The 19,333-nt window shown below is 47.9% G+C and overlaps 1 protein-coding gene across 4 annotated transcripts in view; it reads right to left on the bottom strand.

Annotated features, from left to right (window-relative positions):
- The window catches only part of SNX29 (sorting nexin 29), a 519,309-nt gene that overhangs the window by 445,632 nt on the left and 54,344 nt on the right, over positions 1-19,333 (bottom strand). For all 4 annotated transcript variants that reach the window (XM_087416977.1, XM_004438061.3, XM_087416978.1 and 1 more), the window contains exons 5-9: positions 15,959-16,139; positions 14,309-14,379; positions 12,850-13,098; positions 10,240-10,615; positions 4,445-4,563 (exon numbers count right to left, since the gene is read on the bottom strand). In XM_087416977.1, the coding sequence (XP_087273103.1) occupies positions 4,445-4,563; positions 10,240-10,615; positions 12,850-13,098; positions 14,309-14,379; positions 15,959-16,139 (996 nt within the window). The remainder of the gene's footprint in view (positions 1-4,444; positions 4,564-10,239; positions 10,616-12,849; positions 13,099-14,308; positions 14,380-15,958; positions 16,140-19,333) is intronic.

Genomic DNA, 19,333 nt, shown 5'->3' with positions numbered 1-19,333 from the left:
GCCTGGCCTGTCTGGGGAGGGGCAGAGGAGCCTTCTGTGAGACCGCGACACTTCGGCTGCAACCTGAAGGATGTGCACAGGGTGTGGAAGGCAGGAGGAGCATGCCGTGCGGTGTAAGGAAGAGGAAGCAGGCTGGTGTGGCTGGGGACACTGAGCAAGGGGGAACAGGAGGAGATAAGGCTGCGGGGGTGAGCTGGCGCCTGGACGGCCACAGTGGGGATTCTGGATTTTTTTGTGTGTGTGTGTGAGGAGATCAGCCCTGTGCTAACATCTGCCAATCCTCCTCTTTTTTGCTGAGGAAGACTGGCCCTGGGCTAACATCCGTGCCCATCTTCCTCCACTTTATATGGGACGCCGCCACAGCATGGCCTGACAAGCGGTGCCTTGGTGCGTGCCTGGGATCCGAACCGGCGAACCCCGGGCCGCCGCAGTGGAGCGCGCGCACTTAACCGCTTGCGCCACCGGGCCGGCCCCGGGGAATCTGGATTTTATCCTGAGTGTGGTAAAAGGGTTTGGAGCAGAGGAATGATGCAATCTAATCTACGTTCTAAAAAATCACTTTGGCTGCTAAAGGAAGAATGGAGGGGTGGGGAAAGGATGGAAGTGGAGAGAGCTGTTGAGAGGCTACTTTGTAATAACTCAGGCAAGAGATAAGAATGAGTTAGAATAGGGTAGTGAAAGCATTCAGGGTACACGTCGACTATTCATTCCTTTCTCCTTTACATCAGCTGATTAAAATGATGTCCCCTGTCCCCTCCTTGCATGCAAAACTCCATGGGGATTCACCTTTGGATCCCCCAGAGCCTAGCACGACACTGGTGCCGGGCAGGAACACCCACTGATTCAGTAAAGAAAACCATGAGCCCTACAACTTTACAACTCACATAAGTGGGGGCGGGGCACCACACACAACGCAGGCCCTGTGGCCACCACAATATCTTGACATTTCAAACAATAAAATCACCGTCTGGGAGCCAAGCTCTAACATCAACCATCTCAGATCAGAGCAGCACCACAGACCCTCCTCACCCTCAACAAACAACTCCAAAGACCCATGGCAGGACGAGGAGAAGTCGGAGCATGTGAGACCTGATGGGGAAATGAAGGGGTTGAGGACCTGAGGTTTCAAATGAACTGCAGCAAGCCCTCAGAAAGTGACTCTGCACTGGCTAAACCACAACACTGAACATAGGACCCTCAATGAGGAGACGAGCAATAACAGTTTCACATGTGCAGCGAGTAGAAATGGGTGTTTTTTCACCTCTGTTTATCATTCTCAGTCAGAAAAAACTTTGGGGGCTCTCTCTCCCTTGCAGCTTCGAAGAGATGTTAGTAAATGTGCTTTGCTCTGTTGTATGTACTATACATGCCCGGAGGAACAACTGTATCTAATCCTCCATCTGCTTGTCAGGGTCTCATGAGACCCTGGGCTGGCGTCTCCCTTCTCTCAGTCCCTCCCTAATCCCAGAAATGCAGCTCAAAGCACGGCCCCCCTAAACTGCAGAGCTGCCTCTTCCAAGATTCAGAAGGATAATAATTCTGTGTTTGGGGTCCCCTTCTCTGCTGCTTTCTCCCTCCCAAGACTTGGCTACAAAACATCCATCCTCTCCCAGCATGCACCTCTCTCCCTTTTTTATCCTCCTCCCTGCCTCCCTCTTTCTCTAAGTACCCCCAAGGGCAGTGACTGCAGAGGACCAACATTTTCAAAGATGAGGAAAATGCCTCCTAAGGGAGGAGCCCTTAGTGTGCAAAGTCACCAATAAAGACATAAAATGGCCCGCAGGCCAGAACGACAGAGAATATGTTAACATCGCTCAAGTAGGAGGGTGTCAATCAGAAGGGACACTAGAAATGGAGGGAAAGACAAGGACACGTTGGCAGTGTGCGCCCAGGGCTGCCCAGGCAAGGGCCACCCTAACAGGCAGGCCCCAGCACCACCTGGCACACAGGCCTCCCACAGAAATGGGGGATCAGGTCAGGAGGGACTTGACGCAATTTGGCATTCCAATCAGGTAGCGGATTCCCCCAGCTCTGATTCCAGCGTCTTCATGCAGCCCAAGAATAATTTGTCTTCCCACAGGATGCTCCTACTCATGGAGGGTTTTCCCCTCAGGCTGTCACAAGCTTCCAAGACTCCCAGCAGCTTTGTTACTGTAGCAAATTAACAAGTTGGCAAACTGGCTCATACACGGCCTCTCCGGTGAGGATAATCCAGATAAGCTGGAGCTCGGGGTCCCATCAACAGTGACAAGACGGAGCCTCTGGTTCTGTGAGGCTGACAGCCAGAGGTGGGATCTCGGGAAATCTGCCAGGGGGCTGCCTTCTCAAGAGGATCCTGGAGCTTGGCCAGAAGCTCCTTTCCCTGGAGACTCTGGTCTACAGAAAGCCCAGAGAGGGAGGAAGACGCTGGGTTCTGTGACTAAACCCCAATGTGAACGGCAAACGGCAATGCCCCAGGGGCAGCCAGCCAACCATCAGCCCCCAGGGTCTGATGGTTAGAGGAGCCCAGCTAAGAAATGCAGGAGCCACTGGAAACAAAACACACTGCCTGGTGCATGCCCCTAACAGCCCAGCAACAATGCAGGACCCAACAAAAAGGCCCCCTCGGTGGGGAGCGACAAGGTGAGCGGGGAGCTCAACCACAACTTGGGAGCCAGGAACAGACACTGGAAACTCTCCAGTGGTCCCAGTGTGCAGTTAGGTTAGGACCACCTGCTCTCTGCAAACTCCACCCCCTTCTCAAACATTCCGCCCGAGTCTGCACTGCCACTGAATGGGCAATGGCAAGGTAGCCATCCCCCCAACTGTTGGCCTCTTGGAACAAGGATGGTCACCTGAGGGAAAGGAGCTACCGCCGCTGGCCTGGCCTGCAGACACGAGCTAGGCCCACAGACCATCCCTCTCTGCAAATTTCAACTGAGACCCAGAGAGAAGCTCCAGTTGGTGTGGAAGGTCACGTGGCTGAGGCAATGGTGATGCACCTCAGCCAAGTACAGGCCAAAAGGGGAGGGGGCGAGAAGGAAGAGGGAGCAAAGACAGACTAGAAGAGATGGGGGCAGATCAACAAAAGGAAGCATGGGGGTGCAGAACAACACAGACGGCAGGACCATCTCAGGATGGCGGATCTGGGGGTCATTTTCATTTCTGGTATACTACCCCTCCATTTCAAGACGCAGCTCCCGGGCCCACGAGGACAAGATGTCCTGTCACATCACCTCTGCAACGCCAGCAATAAGCTTTCACGGGGCCTTCATGTGTACCTGGCAGCTTTCCCGAGATTAACTTAGGGAATCTTCACCACAAATCTGAGAGGAAGGGGAGATAATAATGACCCCTCCTTCCTCTCGGGCTGTGGTCAAGAGTGGATGAGTTAATCTGGTTGATCACCTTACAGTCCTGACTCACTTCAAGGGCTTGAGAAGTGTTGGCTGTCATTGTCACCATCGTCCACACTTTACAGACGAGCAGACCAGCCTGGCGGACAGCAGTCACCTAGCCACGCACTCTCATTAGCCTCAATTTCCACCGGAAATACTGCGGCTCAGAGAGGTAACCTGCCCCAGCTCCTGGAACTCCTAGAGCTGGGACGGATCTGACCCCACCCTAGACTGCAGCCAGTCACCGTCACCGCCCTGCCCCTGCGCTCCAGCTAGTTTGAGTGGGTTTCTGTTCCCCACACAGTGAGAAGAACAGTCTGTCATCCGTTTCAGAACGTCAGCAGCTTCCTCAGCAGTCAGTGTCCCCGTCACGGCGTCCTAAACTTGGCCCTAGCAATGTGGGAAGGACACCTACGTTGGGGGCCCGAGGCCTCGCTGACCAGTAGCGCTGTTCGGGCAGTAACAGCGACCGAGCACTTCACTGTGCCAGGCACTGCGCCAGCTGCACTGCACACCCACCCCTCTGGGTAAGCCGGGCTCATCCAAGCCTCCCTCCCACCACCGTGACCTGCTCTAGCTAAAGAAAACAATAACAAAGTGCATGTGAGCGTGCTCAACCACATGGAACAGGTCAGAAACACTTATCCACTCTAAAGGCAGGCTACTCCCTGATGCCCAAGCACTCTGCTACAAAGGGCGCCAGGGCCTCTACAGCTATGGGTTCTGTGACCTTGTCCCTTGTCCTAAGAGGCAAAAATGACTGTTTGTGGTCAACTTGTACATGACCAAGTTCAACAAGTCACTGGCAAGAAAAAAAACAGGCTTAGCTTAGGCTCCCTGGTGACGTGTCAGCCGGCTCAGCCCAACACCCACCCAGGCGAGAGCACCTCCAACACCCAGGTTCAGAGAAGAGAAGCCAAACCCTCTATCACTTCCAGTCTCAACAGGCCCCTCCTGGCCTAAGCCCCGTGCCTCCTGGCTCCCACTCCTCCCTGCACAGGTGACCCAGAAACACCTGCTGGTTCCCGGAGCCAAAGTTCGTGCTGGAGAAAAGAGGCATCACCCACCTGCGGGGCTGTAGGAGCCCACACCGCTGACCGGAAAGAGGACATCGGTGTCACCGTGCAGCACCTGCAGTGGAGCCCAGCTGTGCATCCGGGAGAGGCAGGTGCTCCCATCCAGGGGCCTAAGGTGAGAGAACACAGCTGCGTGACAGGGCTCAGAGCACCACAGGCATCCGCTGGGCCTCCCCCGCTTCCTCTCGGGAACTACCCAGGCCACCACGGGCTGAAAACAGAGGGAGTCTGGGCTGGGAGTCGGAGCGGGCTGTCCACGTCCAGAGATCGTGCACTCACCCTTTCAAGCAGTGTTTACCGAGCACCTGCTGTATGCCAGGCACTGTGTCACATATTTTGTGAGCACCTACTGTGTGCCAGGCAGTGTGCAGCACATAGATTCTGTGCTGCAAAAGAGCCAGCCAACAGTGTTTACCCTGCCCTCGTGGAGCTTACAGTCTGGTGGGGGACGTAGACATGAATCAAGTAATCCCACAAGAAGGCGTAAACGGCAGCCTAGATTCGTGGAGCTGTCAGAAGGGTCGTGGAAGGCCTCCTTGAAGAAGGGAGGTTGGAGGTGACAGCTGAAGGAAGCACAGGAGTTAGCAGAGTGAAGAGGAGGGACCAGACGGATGGAGGGGGAGGGAACAGCACGTGCAAAGTGCTGAAGCAGGAGGAAGCAGGTGCGTTCCAGGTTCTGAAATGATGGCAGCCACGTGACCTTGGGCCAGTGTCCCTTCGCCTCGCTGGTCCTCAAACCCTCGTGAGTAAAAGGACCAGGTCATGTCTGGGTCCCTTCCAAGAAAGGGGGCCAGCTCAAAGACTAACCAGGCTCATATGATCTGTTATACTGTCACCTTATCCACAAAGTACAAAACCAGCCTGTATGATCTTTGTAACGCCAGGATGGTTCCGTTAAATCTGATGGAGAAAGTATTTGCCCACGGCAGCATTTGCCTCGGGGCAATTAGGAAACACTAATAAATAACAGGATGTATTTGTATGGTGCTTTAAAGTTTATAAAATCACTTTATTACTCAGTTATAAAGAAGACCAAAGCTGATCATAAACATACAGAGGCGGCAGGGGTCGGGGGACGGGGGTGGGGGTGGGGGGTTGGGGGGGCAAAAGGAGGGAAGAAGGGAGGGAGAGAGAAAAAACTCAACAAGATCACATGACTTGTCCACGTTCACCATTCTGGACAGAACCAAGGCTGGGAGGACAGGAGCCCAGGTCTCCAAATCCGACCCCAGTGGGTCTCTGGCTACTGCCCACCACGTTACAGGACGTGTGCAGTTTTTCTTTCATTTAGAGGAGGGATCAACAAACTTTTTCTGTAAAGGACCAGATAGTAAATATTTTAGGCTTTGTGGCCATAAGTATTCTTTGTTGGTTTTTGTTTTTTTTAACAAGGCTTTAAAAATGTAACTACCATTCTTAGCGTGGGGGCGGATTTGCCCTGCAGGCCAGCTGCCACCTCCTCTTTCAGAGGCCTGTCGTGTAGATTCTCCTTTCAGCCCTCTCGATCTTTCAGTCAGACGTTTCACATTGAGCAAGAAACACAGGCGGAAATGGTCCTAACAGAACTTTGTAGAATGTATCACTTAATCCTGCAGGTAACACACACAGTGAGACCCTCGGCCGGCCGGCTGGGGCACAGAAGAGGAAGTGCTCCCACCTGTGTGCCCGCAACAGAACCAGACTTGGCCGGGTCCTGAGGTGAGCTTGACTGTGCCTCTAGAACCTGTAAAGAACTGCCCTCCTGGGGCTCTGACCCAGCAGCTGGTGACCAAGGGGACTCCTGACACCCAGAGGCGGTCAGGGACACCCCTCAGGAGAAGGCGGCAAAACCACCAGTCCTTTCCCCGGCCATGGCACTGGCTCCAGGCGGGTGGGGTTTCCTGCTGTTTCTAGGGGGAATTCTTGCCACTTCCTAGCAACACGTGCAGAACACAAGGTGAAGCCAGGCCCTGTCAGCTGAAATTTGGAACCCAAGTGAAAGTGGCCAGTAGCCCACTACCTCAAAAATGAGTTACATTGAAGTGATTCCTGAGGCAGAGACCAATTCAGGATATGGTGCCATAGTTGGCTTAAAAATACGGTAACCAGGATGTGCAACTATGACACACAACTATCTACTGGGGGCTTTGGGGAGAAAAAGGAAGAGGATTGGCAATAGATGTTAGCTCAGGGCCGGTCTTCCTCACAAAAAAAAAAAATATATATGGTAACCAGGGTTGCTTCTCATTAGGAAAGTAAGATACTTATTTTAAAACCTAGAAAATGCCAAAAGGAGGAGGGAAAAAAAATACACCCAAAGCCACATTACCCAAAACACAACTAAGTTAGACACTATTTCTTTAGTGTCTTTTTTCTTTCTTTCTACATATATTTTCCTTTATGAAGTAGTAATCAAATTAAATGTAGGATTTTATATTTTGCTTTTTTCATGGAACACTAATCCCTAAGTTTGTCTTCATGCTTGGATGAAGAACGTTGGATGCTTGGATGCTCTTGAACGTTATTTAACATGTCTGTGATCCTAAACACTAAGATGTTAAGGTTTAAACTACAAAATAGTTTCCTGCCAACTGTTCCGCTATAGCTGCACATTCAGGTCAGCCCCAGTGTTCTGCTTCTTTAAATAAGGACTTTGCTAACCAGATGCAGCAACTTGTCCCTCAGACTCTGTCCTCAGGGTAGATTCCCAGCAGTGGAACTGCTAAAGCAAGCGAGAAAACATTCTTTAGGCTCCTGACATGGTGTCACACCGTTTTCCCAATGGCTGTCAACACTCCCAGCTCTCTGTGAGGAGGCCCCTGGGCTCCAGCCTGGCCTCAGCATCCCTTCCACAGTTAATGCCTACTGTGTGCCTGCAAGACACCAAGCACTGAGGACACACTCACAGCAAGCCTTCCCCATAGGCCGCTAACCCAGGTTCACCTTTTATCCAGTTCTCACTTTAAGTCCTGACAAATATGACAGACAAAATATGGCGTCTGGTCTCACTCTGCATTTGCCTAATCGCTAGTAAGGTGCGACATTTTTCCACGTTTGTAATTCTTTTTGAACTATGTTTTCGCCCCACTTCCCTATTGGTGTCATAGGACACATATGAAGTGACAGAAAAACTCCTTTCTATAAGAAAGATATTATCCTCCTTTTTAAAAAAAACAAAAAGCAAAGCCAACACTTGTAAATCTTGAGGCAGGAGGAACAAGATTTTTCCTCAGTCGTCAGAGAAGTGGTTTAATTGCCAGCAAACAGAGGGGTAAACCCAACTTTTGGCCGAAAGAGCATCTTAAAGACAATCAGAGGGCTGACTCGGCCAGAGGCTGTCGCAATCCTCAGTGTGCTTCTCCTGGCCTGCCACCTTCCCCTCACAAACCCGGCTGTGCTATCAAACTGCTCAAGTTCTGGCCCCTCCAGGCTCCCAGACCTCTCATGCGAACATGAGCTTAGAATCGAAATGAAAGTATTACTCAGTAGGCCATTTCATCATTCCTCTGCTCTTTCCCCAAGACGCTCTGTGGAATGTTCAATCAAGATCCCCCTTCATGCCAGGGACAGGCTGTCCATAGTCTGCGGGAGGCCCAATGGCCCCAAAAGGGCCCAGGCCCCTGTAAAGGTCACCATGCACTGTTTTGTGTTTTACACATCACAATGCTGGCAGCCGCCTTGGCTCACAAACTGGCCTCCCCACAATGGCACCAGTCTACTAGGAAGAGAAATGACTGCGTTTGAGGCCAAAAAACCCGTGGAGTGAATCAACTCAGAGATGTACTCACCGACAGAGACATGGAATGTAAATGGCATTTCCTAAAAGGCCCAGATTAAGAACTAAAGGCAGGTGTGATGGTTAATTTTATGTGTCAACTTGGCTAGGACAAGGTAGCTAGATAGTTGATCAAACATTATTCTAGATGTTTCTGTGAAGGTATTTTTTAGATGAGATTAATGTTTAAATCAGTAGACTCTGAGTAAAGCAGATCACCTTCCATAATTTGGGTGGGCCTCATCCAATCAGCTGCAGGTCTGAACAGAAAAAGACTGGGGTTTCCCAAAGAAGAAGAAATTCTGCCAGCAGACTGCCTTCGGACTCGAACTGCAATTCTTCCTGGGGTCTCCAGCCTGCCGGCCCACCCTGCAGATTTTGGACTTGTAAAGCTTCCACAATCATGTGAGCCAATTCCTTAAAATAAACCTCTCTAGATAGATACATACATACATACCTACATAGACAGATACACAGACACACCCTATTCGTTCTGTTTCTCTGGAGAAGCCTGACTAATACAGCAGGTCACAAGACCTGGATCCCATGGACAAAAACATTCATATCCTGTAAACAAGAACAATGCTGCAGAGAAGCCACCCTAACAAATACTTTAGGAGGAGACAAAAGCCCTGTGCATGAAAATGTTCAAGACTGGCTGATAAAAAGAAGAAAAAAAAAATGCCAACAACCTAAATAGTCAACAACAGGGGAAGCTTTAGCAAATCATGACATATTGATTTGACTAAATATCAACCAATCGATATTCACAGTTACATAGAAACATAGAAAATATTTGATAGTATAAGCTTTGGAGCACAGCATAACCTAACCTTAATACCAGCTTTGCCCATTTCTTTGACAAACCTCAACTCTGTATGGAATCCCATTCTTTCATCCATCAAGTGGAGGTGATACCCACCAAACTCCCAGGGCAGCTCTAAATGTTAGTATAAGGTATATACATGGCTGGCATATCACAGATGATCAATAAGGTAATGGTACTAATACAGGTATCCATGTGAATGAGGATGAGAGTAAAAATCAGAAATAAAAACAGACACAGTCTCATGAGAAAGAAAAAACTCATATTAAAACAACATAAAAATGAAAAGCCTAGGCCTAGCAACATCCTGTGTCCCTTACTCCTATCTTCGTTTTACACTCTCATGGGCTGATTCTGAAGTCAGCCGTGATCAGCACAGCACTGAGCACCGTGAAGCCCAGATGAAGAGGGTCCTCGTCAATTTGGCACGAAGAGTAAGACCAAGCAAGGGAATCATTACAAGAGGAGTACAGCAACAGCAGCAGCTCACCTGGGCTGTCTCTCTTAATGTGTCAGCACCTGTTCAAAGGCCCCACATGCAGTCTCCCATTAAGTGGACAACAACTCTACAAAGCAGGTATGTTTCTCTCCCAGGTCTCAGATGAGGCCTGAGGCTCTGAGAGGTGAAGTAACTCGTCCAACCTGGTCCAACTTAAGCCACGTAGCTAGTGAATGAGAACCCGGGCTGTCTTGACTCCAAGATCCAAGCTCTTCACTATGCTTTTCTGCTTTATGCCTCCACGGGCATAAAGCCCCTTCCATAGGTATAAATCTACTGCAACTCCAGTGTTAAGGCAGCAAGTGCAGGCAAATTACTGCTGTTCACACCCCTGCCGATAACACAGAATTCACCAGCCGTGACCATTCTCTAGAATAACCTTGCCTTTCTCCCGAGCTTCTAGGCACTAGTGGCAGGTTCGAGATGCGAGAAAATCTAAGCAATAAAAATGAAAGACGTACATATAAAGCAAGAACTTCAAGGCACATATCTTGACACCAACTTTGAATAAGTACCTTCAAATATACTCCCTTCCCCTTAGTTCTCAGGAGAATAACAAGCTAATGCTCCTTCCTCCTAAACCAAGATCTGAAAAATGAATGATGCCCTAAACACATAGAAAACTTCCGTTCTTATTTCACCCAATACTGTAGAAAGAAAAAGCAGTTAATGTACCACTCTTCGTGCAAAGCCAAAGTGGAACTTACTTCTCCGGCGACTCCGAGTGGCCCATGCACTTCCTTCCTGACGTGGTCCTGTACACATCATCCTCATTTTCATCCACATCTTCATCATCGATGCTTTTCACATCAAGCTTCTGGTACCCCAACTCCCCGTTCAGAGACACAGAATCAATTTTCCATGAGTTGCTGCTCTGACTTCCATTGGAATTTTGCCCAAAGGGGCTTTCAAAAGCCGACATGATATTCACCGAGGAGCGGTCGGAGTTCTCCTCCGAGCTCTCCCCAGCCCCAGGTATCTTTTTAAAAACGTCACCAGAGATCTGCTCATCTTCCTCGTCATCAAATGAGATGATGTTAGTCACCTTCTTTTTCCTCTTCCTCTCCTTTTTACATTTGGCATCTGACAAAAGAAAAGATATGGTATAAGAAAAAGTAGGCAAGATAAAGGTATGATCGAGCCATCTTGCCTCTGGATTGTGGAAAAAAATCCTCTACTGTTCGATTGAAAAATAAATGTAAGATAAATTCAGATTTTTAAAAAAATCCTTGGGAAAAAAATCTGTCCACAGGAGACTGAGCAAAATGGATGTGGGCCTCTACCTCTGATTTAAACAAATATGCCACAAAGCATCCATTAAAATCATTCCTTCTCAGTACTTTGATTCATAGGATGCTACCACTACTGAAATGATTTTTTACTGTTTCACTTTGGAAAACACTCTCATGGCTGGTAGATGAGACCAAGAAAACCAGTGGGGGGATTGCAGTCAACTGTTTCATGGCCACGATTCCTCCCATCCCTGCATAATGCCCCTGTGCAATGGGACTTTGCTGCTTCTCCCATGGAGGGTGGGTCTACTTCTCCACCCCCATGAACCTGGGCCGGCTTGGTGCTCTGCTTTTACCAATGGAATGTGGCAGAAATAACGACATGTGAGTTCTAGAGCCTAGGCATCAAGAGGTCTTGCACCCTTGTGGAATGCTGCCCTGAAACTACCATGGAAGGAAGCCAGTCTAGCTTAGTGGAGGATGAGAGGTCATGTGGAAGAAAACTGAGATGCCCCAGCCAACAGTCAGCACCAATTCCAGACGATGAGTGGGGCCATCTTGGATCTTCCAGCTCCACCACCAGTTGAATGCAGCCCCACGAGTGAGCCCAGGTGAAACCAGCAGAAGAACCATCCTGCCAACCCATAGAATCATAAACAATAATAAATCGTGGTTATTTTAAGCCACTACATTTTGGAGCTGTTTGTTACACAGCAAAGGCTAACTGGAACACAAGTCAGGACTGCCTTGGTGACCAGTGCTCAGGTGAGCCAGTCTGTTCACCCATCTTAATAGTCAAACTTGGGTGTAAGACATTTTGAGCCAATTCCAAAAAATCCAATCCATCTAAACCAAGGTGTGACATGGTGATGCTTCACCAGTGTGTCACAACTCTGAGACAATGTCCAAACAGAGCCTCCAAAATAGATGGAAAAGACACTCCTTTGGGTATACAAATTTCAGCGTCTCTGTTACACAAAGTCCTCAACAGTCCTATTTCCTATGTCATTCACATGGGGTCTCTGCTCAAGAAGGAGAGACGAGACAAAGCCGAAGACTCCATGGAGTCTGAGTTTTCACCATTAATAATTCCAAAGTGATGACCCTGATTATCGCCTTGTTTAAGGGATTTGAAAGTACTAGGACTAAGTAGTTAGACTCAAAATTTCCTATTTTGTTGTAGCAACATTCTGGATGTCCCTGAAAGCTCAAGGGGTATTGTAAACTTCTCATAAAATTAATCTTGGGCCGGCCCCGTGGCTTAGCGGTTAAGTGCGTGCTCTCCGCTGCCGGCGGCCCGGGTTCGGATCCCGGGTGCGCACCGAGGCACCACTCCTCCAGCCATGCTGAGGCTGCATCCCACATACAGCAACTAGAAGGATGTGCAGCTATGACAGACAACTATGTACTGGGGCTTTGGGGGAAAAATAAATAAATAAAATCTTTAAAAAAAAAAAAAAAAAATTAATCTTAACTGAACCAACTTCCTTTTGCTTCCCCACAGCCTAGGGTCAAAGCTGACCAACTCCTCCCTTCCCCTGGGCCTCCACTTAAATGTCATCCCCCCAACAGTACACATCCTCCATAGCGCCCTATGCTTGGCTTTCATCCCATTTATCAGCAGGATACTTAATTATTTATATAATTTGTCCTTAAATGTCTACTCCCACCCACCCCAAAGGAGCCTGAAGGCTAAATGCTGGCAATCCGTCTTACTTAGCTCACCGCCCAGCACACAGAATGCAATAAATGAACAAATGAATAGATGGATGAAGGAATAAAGGAAGATCAACCTCATCAGGCTTCATGTGACCATCACACCTTCACTTTTAGTTTACTCTGACTGAGCTTTTGGCCTTTCTACACTATCATCGTTACATCTCAGTAAGGCTCTCAGATCCCTTTTGGAGTGAATAAAGGTAAATAAGAGTAAGAAAAATATACACAAAAGTAAACTGAAAATACAAGTGCATCAGATTTCATTCCACTTGGCACTTTCACATGACGAGGAGTGCCCACCTCAACCACAGTCTGTTGTCCTTTACCCCACCCCCCGTTCTACCTCGCGTGCCTGTTCTCGCTCACCGGCACTGACATGCTTGGACACGACGGGCAGGGGGTCGGTCTCCTGCTCAGGCTTGATGAGGATGGAGACAGCAGAGGATGCTGTGATCTCCCTTAAAAGGCTGCTCACTCCTTGCGTGGATTCCTTCAGCAAGGAGGTCACATTCTGCGTTGACTCCTTTAAGAGGTCCGAGACGGTAGGAGCAAACTTACTCTGCCCATTTAAATCCTTGTTGTCGATGTTAATGGCGAAGAGTATGGAGTTCAGACCTTCCCAAAAAAAGGAGAAAAGTCTGGAGTGTCTGCTGTTGAACAGAGTCACACCTCCAACACGATAAGCAAGCTGCAGACATTATAGTATACAAGAGGGTACACACTAATCTTAAACATTGACAAAAACCTCCCACAAAGCTGGGGTTGGTAGACACCAATTCTCACAGGAGTTGAGTCTTTCCAAATTCTCTCCCTATCTGTCAGGAAGGCAAATGCAAGTAAGAAGGGGGCGTGGTGAGGCGTAAGTTCTGGGGTCAGACTGCCTGGGTTGAATCCTAGCACTGCCACCTACTAGCTATGAGACCTTGGTCAAGCCACGTATAACCTCTCTGAGCTTCCGTTTCCTTATCTGTAAAATGGGGACGATAGCATCTCTCTCACAGGGTTATAAGTATTCAAGACCACGACCCACCAAAAACACTAAGCTCAGTAAGCAATCACAAAATGTGTGCCAGTGTCATCATTATTATTATTACTTTAGGCAAAAACCTGCACTGGTATCCTATGGCCTACAGAGGAAATCATGGTCAAATCCTGACTTTCTTACCCATGGACTAGACTAACAGAACTCGCAATACATGGGACTTAGTGTAAACTTTCAGGAAGGAAATAAAGGAGGCAACAAAGGAGTTGGAAGAAAAAAAGCAAGTTGCCCACTTCTATTGGGTTGTTTCCATCTTTCACCCTTTGAGTGAGAGTCAAGTGATGAACAATCTAACAAGTCACCCGCTAACATCAACCAGGGCTTCCACGTTGGCAGATCAGGTACATGACTCTGGATCACGTTTGATCTCTCACAGCCCTACAAAGGGGACTGCTGAGCTACCAGGATTCCCACCTCTTGGAGGAGGAAAGTAAAGGTAACGAAGCTCTCAGGATCTGCCCCAGGTCACCAGCCAGTGAGGGGTAGAGCCAGGTTTCAAGGCAGGTCTCCCACCTCTGATTTCCCGGATCTTTACATTATACCTGCAAAGCTAGAGCCAAAAACCTTCAACCTCGTGCTTACGCTGACAGGGTATCAAATTCTAGATAAATGGACTCAATACTCAACTGCCACTAAAGGAAGGACAGTGGCGAGTGACTCATTAAGTCAGTGAGGGACAGGGAAAATCATAGCATCCCTTAGAGTCATAAACTAACCCCCAGCCAGCCTCCCCTGCTCACCAAGCTTCACAGGACCCAGCATCCCAGCCTCGGCCAGGCTTACCAGCTGCCATGGTAGGGAGCATGCTAGACCTTTCTTCATCCATCACAAAAGACCAATCTTCATAAAAAGTGCTACAAAGTGAAAGAGAAAAAGAAAAAGCTCTGAATAGCGGTTCTCTGCATCCATTAGCCAGACAATTCCGCTATATGGCTCCCTGGAAAATCCATGCCTGGTCAACTCAGAGTGGATATATGAGGTCTCCGCTGGGCTGAAGCTTCTGGTTATAAAAAAGGATTGAACACATATATCCTATGACTTCCTCATTGGTCCCCTGAGATCTTCAGAGTCCCCTGAGCTTAAGAATACTGAAATAGGCATGAAATGTAAACATGGTATTTATGAAGCAGCAAAGGAGAATGGGACAAACAGAAGAGTGACTTCCACTCAAGCCAAGTCTCAAGAGACAGAGGAAATCCAAGCTGGCCCACAGGACCCCCTGATTAGGCCAACATAAGAAGAAACCATTTCAGAGAGAAATTACAGCATACCAGGGCTCCACCAACCAGAGCACTCACATATAACACCTGCCTGGCCTGTAGCCCCAAAAGCCCAAGTTATCCCTGGAAAGGACTGGGAGGCTGAAAAGACCTCACAAATCTTAACAGCAGTGGAGGGTGGGAGCTGGGGGTCAGAGAGGCCTTTACAGTCTGCCCGAAGTCATCTGGCAATAAACAGTACAGCCAGGGTTCAAAAGCAGGTCTCTCAATCCAATTCCCCAGGCCTCATCCAACCCCCTGCTAAACAACAATAAGCAAATTCGCTCAACCCCCCGTCTTCCCCGCTAGGTCAGAGAACTCTAAATTAACGGAGTCCACGCTCAATTTCACTAAAGCACAGTCAGTGATGAGTGACCTGCACTTCAGCAAGAGACTGGACACATTAGCTGCTGAAGTGACTGAATACAACGAACAGAAAGAGTAAAGAGATGCATCATTTTCAGTAAACTTACCCAGCAGGAATCGGTGGAAGCACACACCACATGTGCAAGCTGGCATTGCAACTGTACCTCTGATTCCCAAAACTGTGATTCTTTAAAAATCTGAGCCAGTTTTCATGCATGTAAAAGAATTTGTTTTTCTCAGGTTGAGTTAAATAAGTGGTTAGTGATTCAGGTAAGTTCAACTGTGATGCTTAATAAGCTGGATTCACTTCAACTGCTCGTTGTTAAATTCAACCTTGATATTGAGTGTACAGCTCTGAACTACTTGCAAATGATCTGCTGGAAAGAGCCTCCTGAAAATGTACTGTAAGAAACATGAGTATGTTCTCCTCAACTAAAGCTGCTTAATGCCCAGGAGGTACATACAGACATTCGCAGCCTCCCGACTCAGAACCTAAACAGAAGCCCAAATTACAATTCCACCAAGTGAAGAGCAGGCTGTGTCCTAAGACAGTAGCTCTGTCCACACCCCAAGCCTTAATACTAATAAGCATTTATTGAGTGCTTGCTACATGCAGGTGCCATGCCCCTTTACGGGCATTCTCATTTATCCTCTGACCAAGTGTCCCCAAGCACAGCTGAACAAACCGGGAGTGTAAGAACCCAGCTGTCCCAGAAGCAGGGACTGGGATGCAAATCCAGGCAGTCTGAATCCAGATTCTGTGATTTTAACCACTCGCCATAGCCCTCCCAGAGCCCCCTCCCGGTACCTGAGCCTGCTGCGGTCGGCCAGGAGCATGTGCAGATAGCGCTCCAGGGAGTGTTCGTTGAGGGCGCAGCGCAGCCAGGCGCGGCCACGGCCCACGTCGGAGGCGATGTGGCGCAGGGAGTGGAAGCGCTGCAGCTCGTGCTTGTTGAGGACCTCCTTCACGTAGAACCAGAACACGGGCTCTGCAGAGAGAGTGCACATGCACACGGCACTCAGCCAGGGACGCTCATCACGTTTAGAGCAACGTCCCCCAGGTATTTTTGAGGACTGCAAAAGGGTTACTTCCTTAGCACAGAAAAGGAAAACATGGGACAGTAGTATAACAAAAATAAAAATGACCCCCAAGTCCACCATCCAGAGATGACCACTCTAAACATTTTCAAGTACTTCCTTCCAATCTTTTTTCCTGTGCTCTTCTTTTTTATATAAAAATTGACATCTGTGATAGGCTGAACTATGACCCCACCCCCCCAAAGATAACTATATCCTAATCCCTGGATCCTGTGAATGTTACCTTATATGGCAAAAGGGGCTTTGCCGATGTGATTAAGTTAAGGATCCTGAGATGGGGAGATTGTCCTGGGTAGTTTCTGTGGGCCCAATGTAATCACAAGTATCTTTAAAAGAGGGAGACAGAGGGAGATCTGATGTAGAGGAGGGGAAGGCAAAGGGACCAGGGAAGCAGAGACTGAGACTGGAGTGATGTGGCCACAGCCAAGGAATGCCAGAAGCCACCAGAAGCTGGAAGAGGCAAGGAATAGATTCTGTCCTGGAGTCTCCAGAAGGAATCAGCCCTGCCATATCTTGACTTAAGTCTAGTGAAACTGACTTTTGGACTTCTGCCCTCCATAATTGTAAGAAAGTAAATTTGTGTTGTTTTAAGCCACCAGGTTTGTGGTAATTTGTTACAGCACCTATAAGAAACTAATACAACATCACATTGTGTGTGTTGTATACGTGTATGTGTACTTTTGTCTGTATGTATACACATATATACATACACACAATCTATATATATATAATTTTGAATCCTAATTTGTTTCTTTTCTTGTCTAGATCATGAACATCTTCCTATAACATTTAAAGATCTTTGAAAACATGATTTTTGATGGCTTCTCAGTTAAACATAATTTAACTATTTTTCTACTGCTGGGAACATAATATATGATATATTGCCAATTTTCCCTATATACATTAATGAACATCCTTGTACATAACTAATTGTCCTCATTTCCAGTTCCTTAGGAGAGATTTCCATATGCTGAATTACAAGGTCTGAGAATCAGAATAGACTTAAGGCTTTAAGGGAAGGCTAAGAAAGTGTGTTTATCCATAGAATAGTCAATGTATCTCCTCACATCCCACCTTTTTTATCCACATGCACCTAGGTATTTCATAGTTGTAATTCTAGTGTATACCTAATTTTGTGATCAATTTTCTTCACTTAACATTGGCACGTCAACACTTTTTCACACTGCCAATAATAACAACAATAACAGTGCTACTATTAAGCATCAACCATGTACCAGCCATTTCACTGAAAACTTTACATCTGGCCTCAGTCTTCTCTACCACCATGGCCATCTCCATGTCAAAGACAAGGTTGGAGGCCTGGACAAGTGGGGTAACTCACCCAGCAACACACAGTTAGTAAGTAGTATAGCAAAATGGGATCTTGGAGCTGTCTAACTGCAAACCACTAAACCACACTGCCTTGAGAAGTAAGGGTAGGCTCTACCTTCTTCAAAATGATCATGTTCATAACGGTTTCATATCCCAAGAGAGAAAATGCCGAGTCTCTGCTGCCGGAAGGAGATTCTAATCCAGGAGCACAACAGGCTCACAGACCCCTCTGAGACCGTGACGAGATCTTTGAACCTTCCTTCCAGAGGATGCACATACACATATCTCCATAAACTGGGTGCCACGTTAATAAGCTCACTCAAATATTTCCGTTCAGCTCAACTACCATCGACTGCATTCTTACTGGAAGCCACGAACTGGGCAAGGCCATGGGCTACCAGGTAGAGACAGAAAGGGCTCCTCCCTAAGGAGCTTCCAGTCCAGTGGGCAGTGAAGAGATCATTCAACAGAATGACCCTGGGCAGGTCACTCAGCCGTGCTAAGCTTCAGATTCCTCTCCCTTACAATAAGCCCCAAAGTGCAGAATCACCCGGGGTTATTGGGGTAACTGGAGAAAAGGGAGGTGAAGTGCTGAGCGTGATGCCCAGGCCATGATGACCAACCATAGTTTGCTTAATAATTACCTTCCTATACGAGAGCATTTGTTATTTCCTCTTTTCCTTTTTCCGTTAACAGCATCTAAATGTATATGTACATACGAGTGTGTGTACATATTTGTGGATCAAGCCGACCTCTGGGATCATTTCAAATAAACGTCTCAGGAATGACTGGAAAAATCACCAACAGGGTAGTTCACTCAGGAATACCTTCTGTCTCGATCCCTAAATGCCAAACTATGCCCCTTCCAAAACTCATTAGATGAGCCCAAACCACACAAGTGCATAACAGCCTTCTTTCCACCGGAGGCCTCTCGCAAAAACCAGAACAGAGAATTTGGTGAGACCAATACCCTGGGCCGGCCAGCCAATAACTTGTTTTGAAACACACCAGAGGGCCGGCTCCGTGGCTTAGCGGTTAAGTGCGCGCGCTCTGATGCTGGCGGCCCGGGTTCGGATCCCGGGAGCGCCCCGAGGCACCACTTCTCCGTCCAACGTGAGGCCGAGTCCCACGTACAGCAACTAGAAGGATGTGAACCTATGACATACAACTATCTACTGGGGCTTTGGGGGGAAAAAACTGAATAAATAAAATCTTTAAAAAAAAAAAAGAAACACACCAGACAACCATCTGTACGTCCATCACAGTTCAAATCAAGTGACTCTTACCTGCATTCTGTCTTTCTTGAAAGCTGCAGTTACCTCCCTCTGACCTTGAATGCACATGAAACACTTTAAGGTATGTTTTCACCTTTCAATTTCACAAACTGCTTACTGCTACAGAATCCTCCTGAAGCTTGCCAGAACGATGCTGAGGACGATAAGAATTATCCCAGTAGGGCTCCACTTCCACCGTCAGAATTAATGTGGTCTATTTAAAGTGCAGCTCACCTGCCACTTAACACTTGCAGTGCCCATAATTTAATTTGGGAATATACACCGATCTCTTATTGCTTTGAAATGAGGGGCTACTTCCAAAGGTGGGCGAGAGCTTCTGGTTCTCCAAACTCCTGAAAGCCATCTGCCAACAGGAACAAGAGCCAGGAAGCGGGTGTGGAAGCGAGCTACCTGGGGCACTGGTTAATAGAGGATGACTAACAGCACAGGGCCTTTAGCAAAGTTTCTAACAGGCCTCA

This window comes from Ceratotherium simum, chromosome 26 (assembly GCF_057802395.1).
Source record: "Ceratotherium simum simum isolate JZ-2026a chromosome 26, ASM5780239v1, whole genome shotgun sequence".
NCBI classification, from domain to species: domain Eukaryota; kingdom Metazoa; phylum Chordata; class Mammalia; order Perissodactyla; family Rhinocerotidae; genus Ceratotherium; species Ceratotherium simum.
Note: the sequence above shows the minus strand (reverse complement) of the source record. Positions and strands in the feature narration are given on the sequence as shown.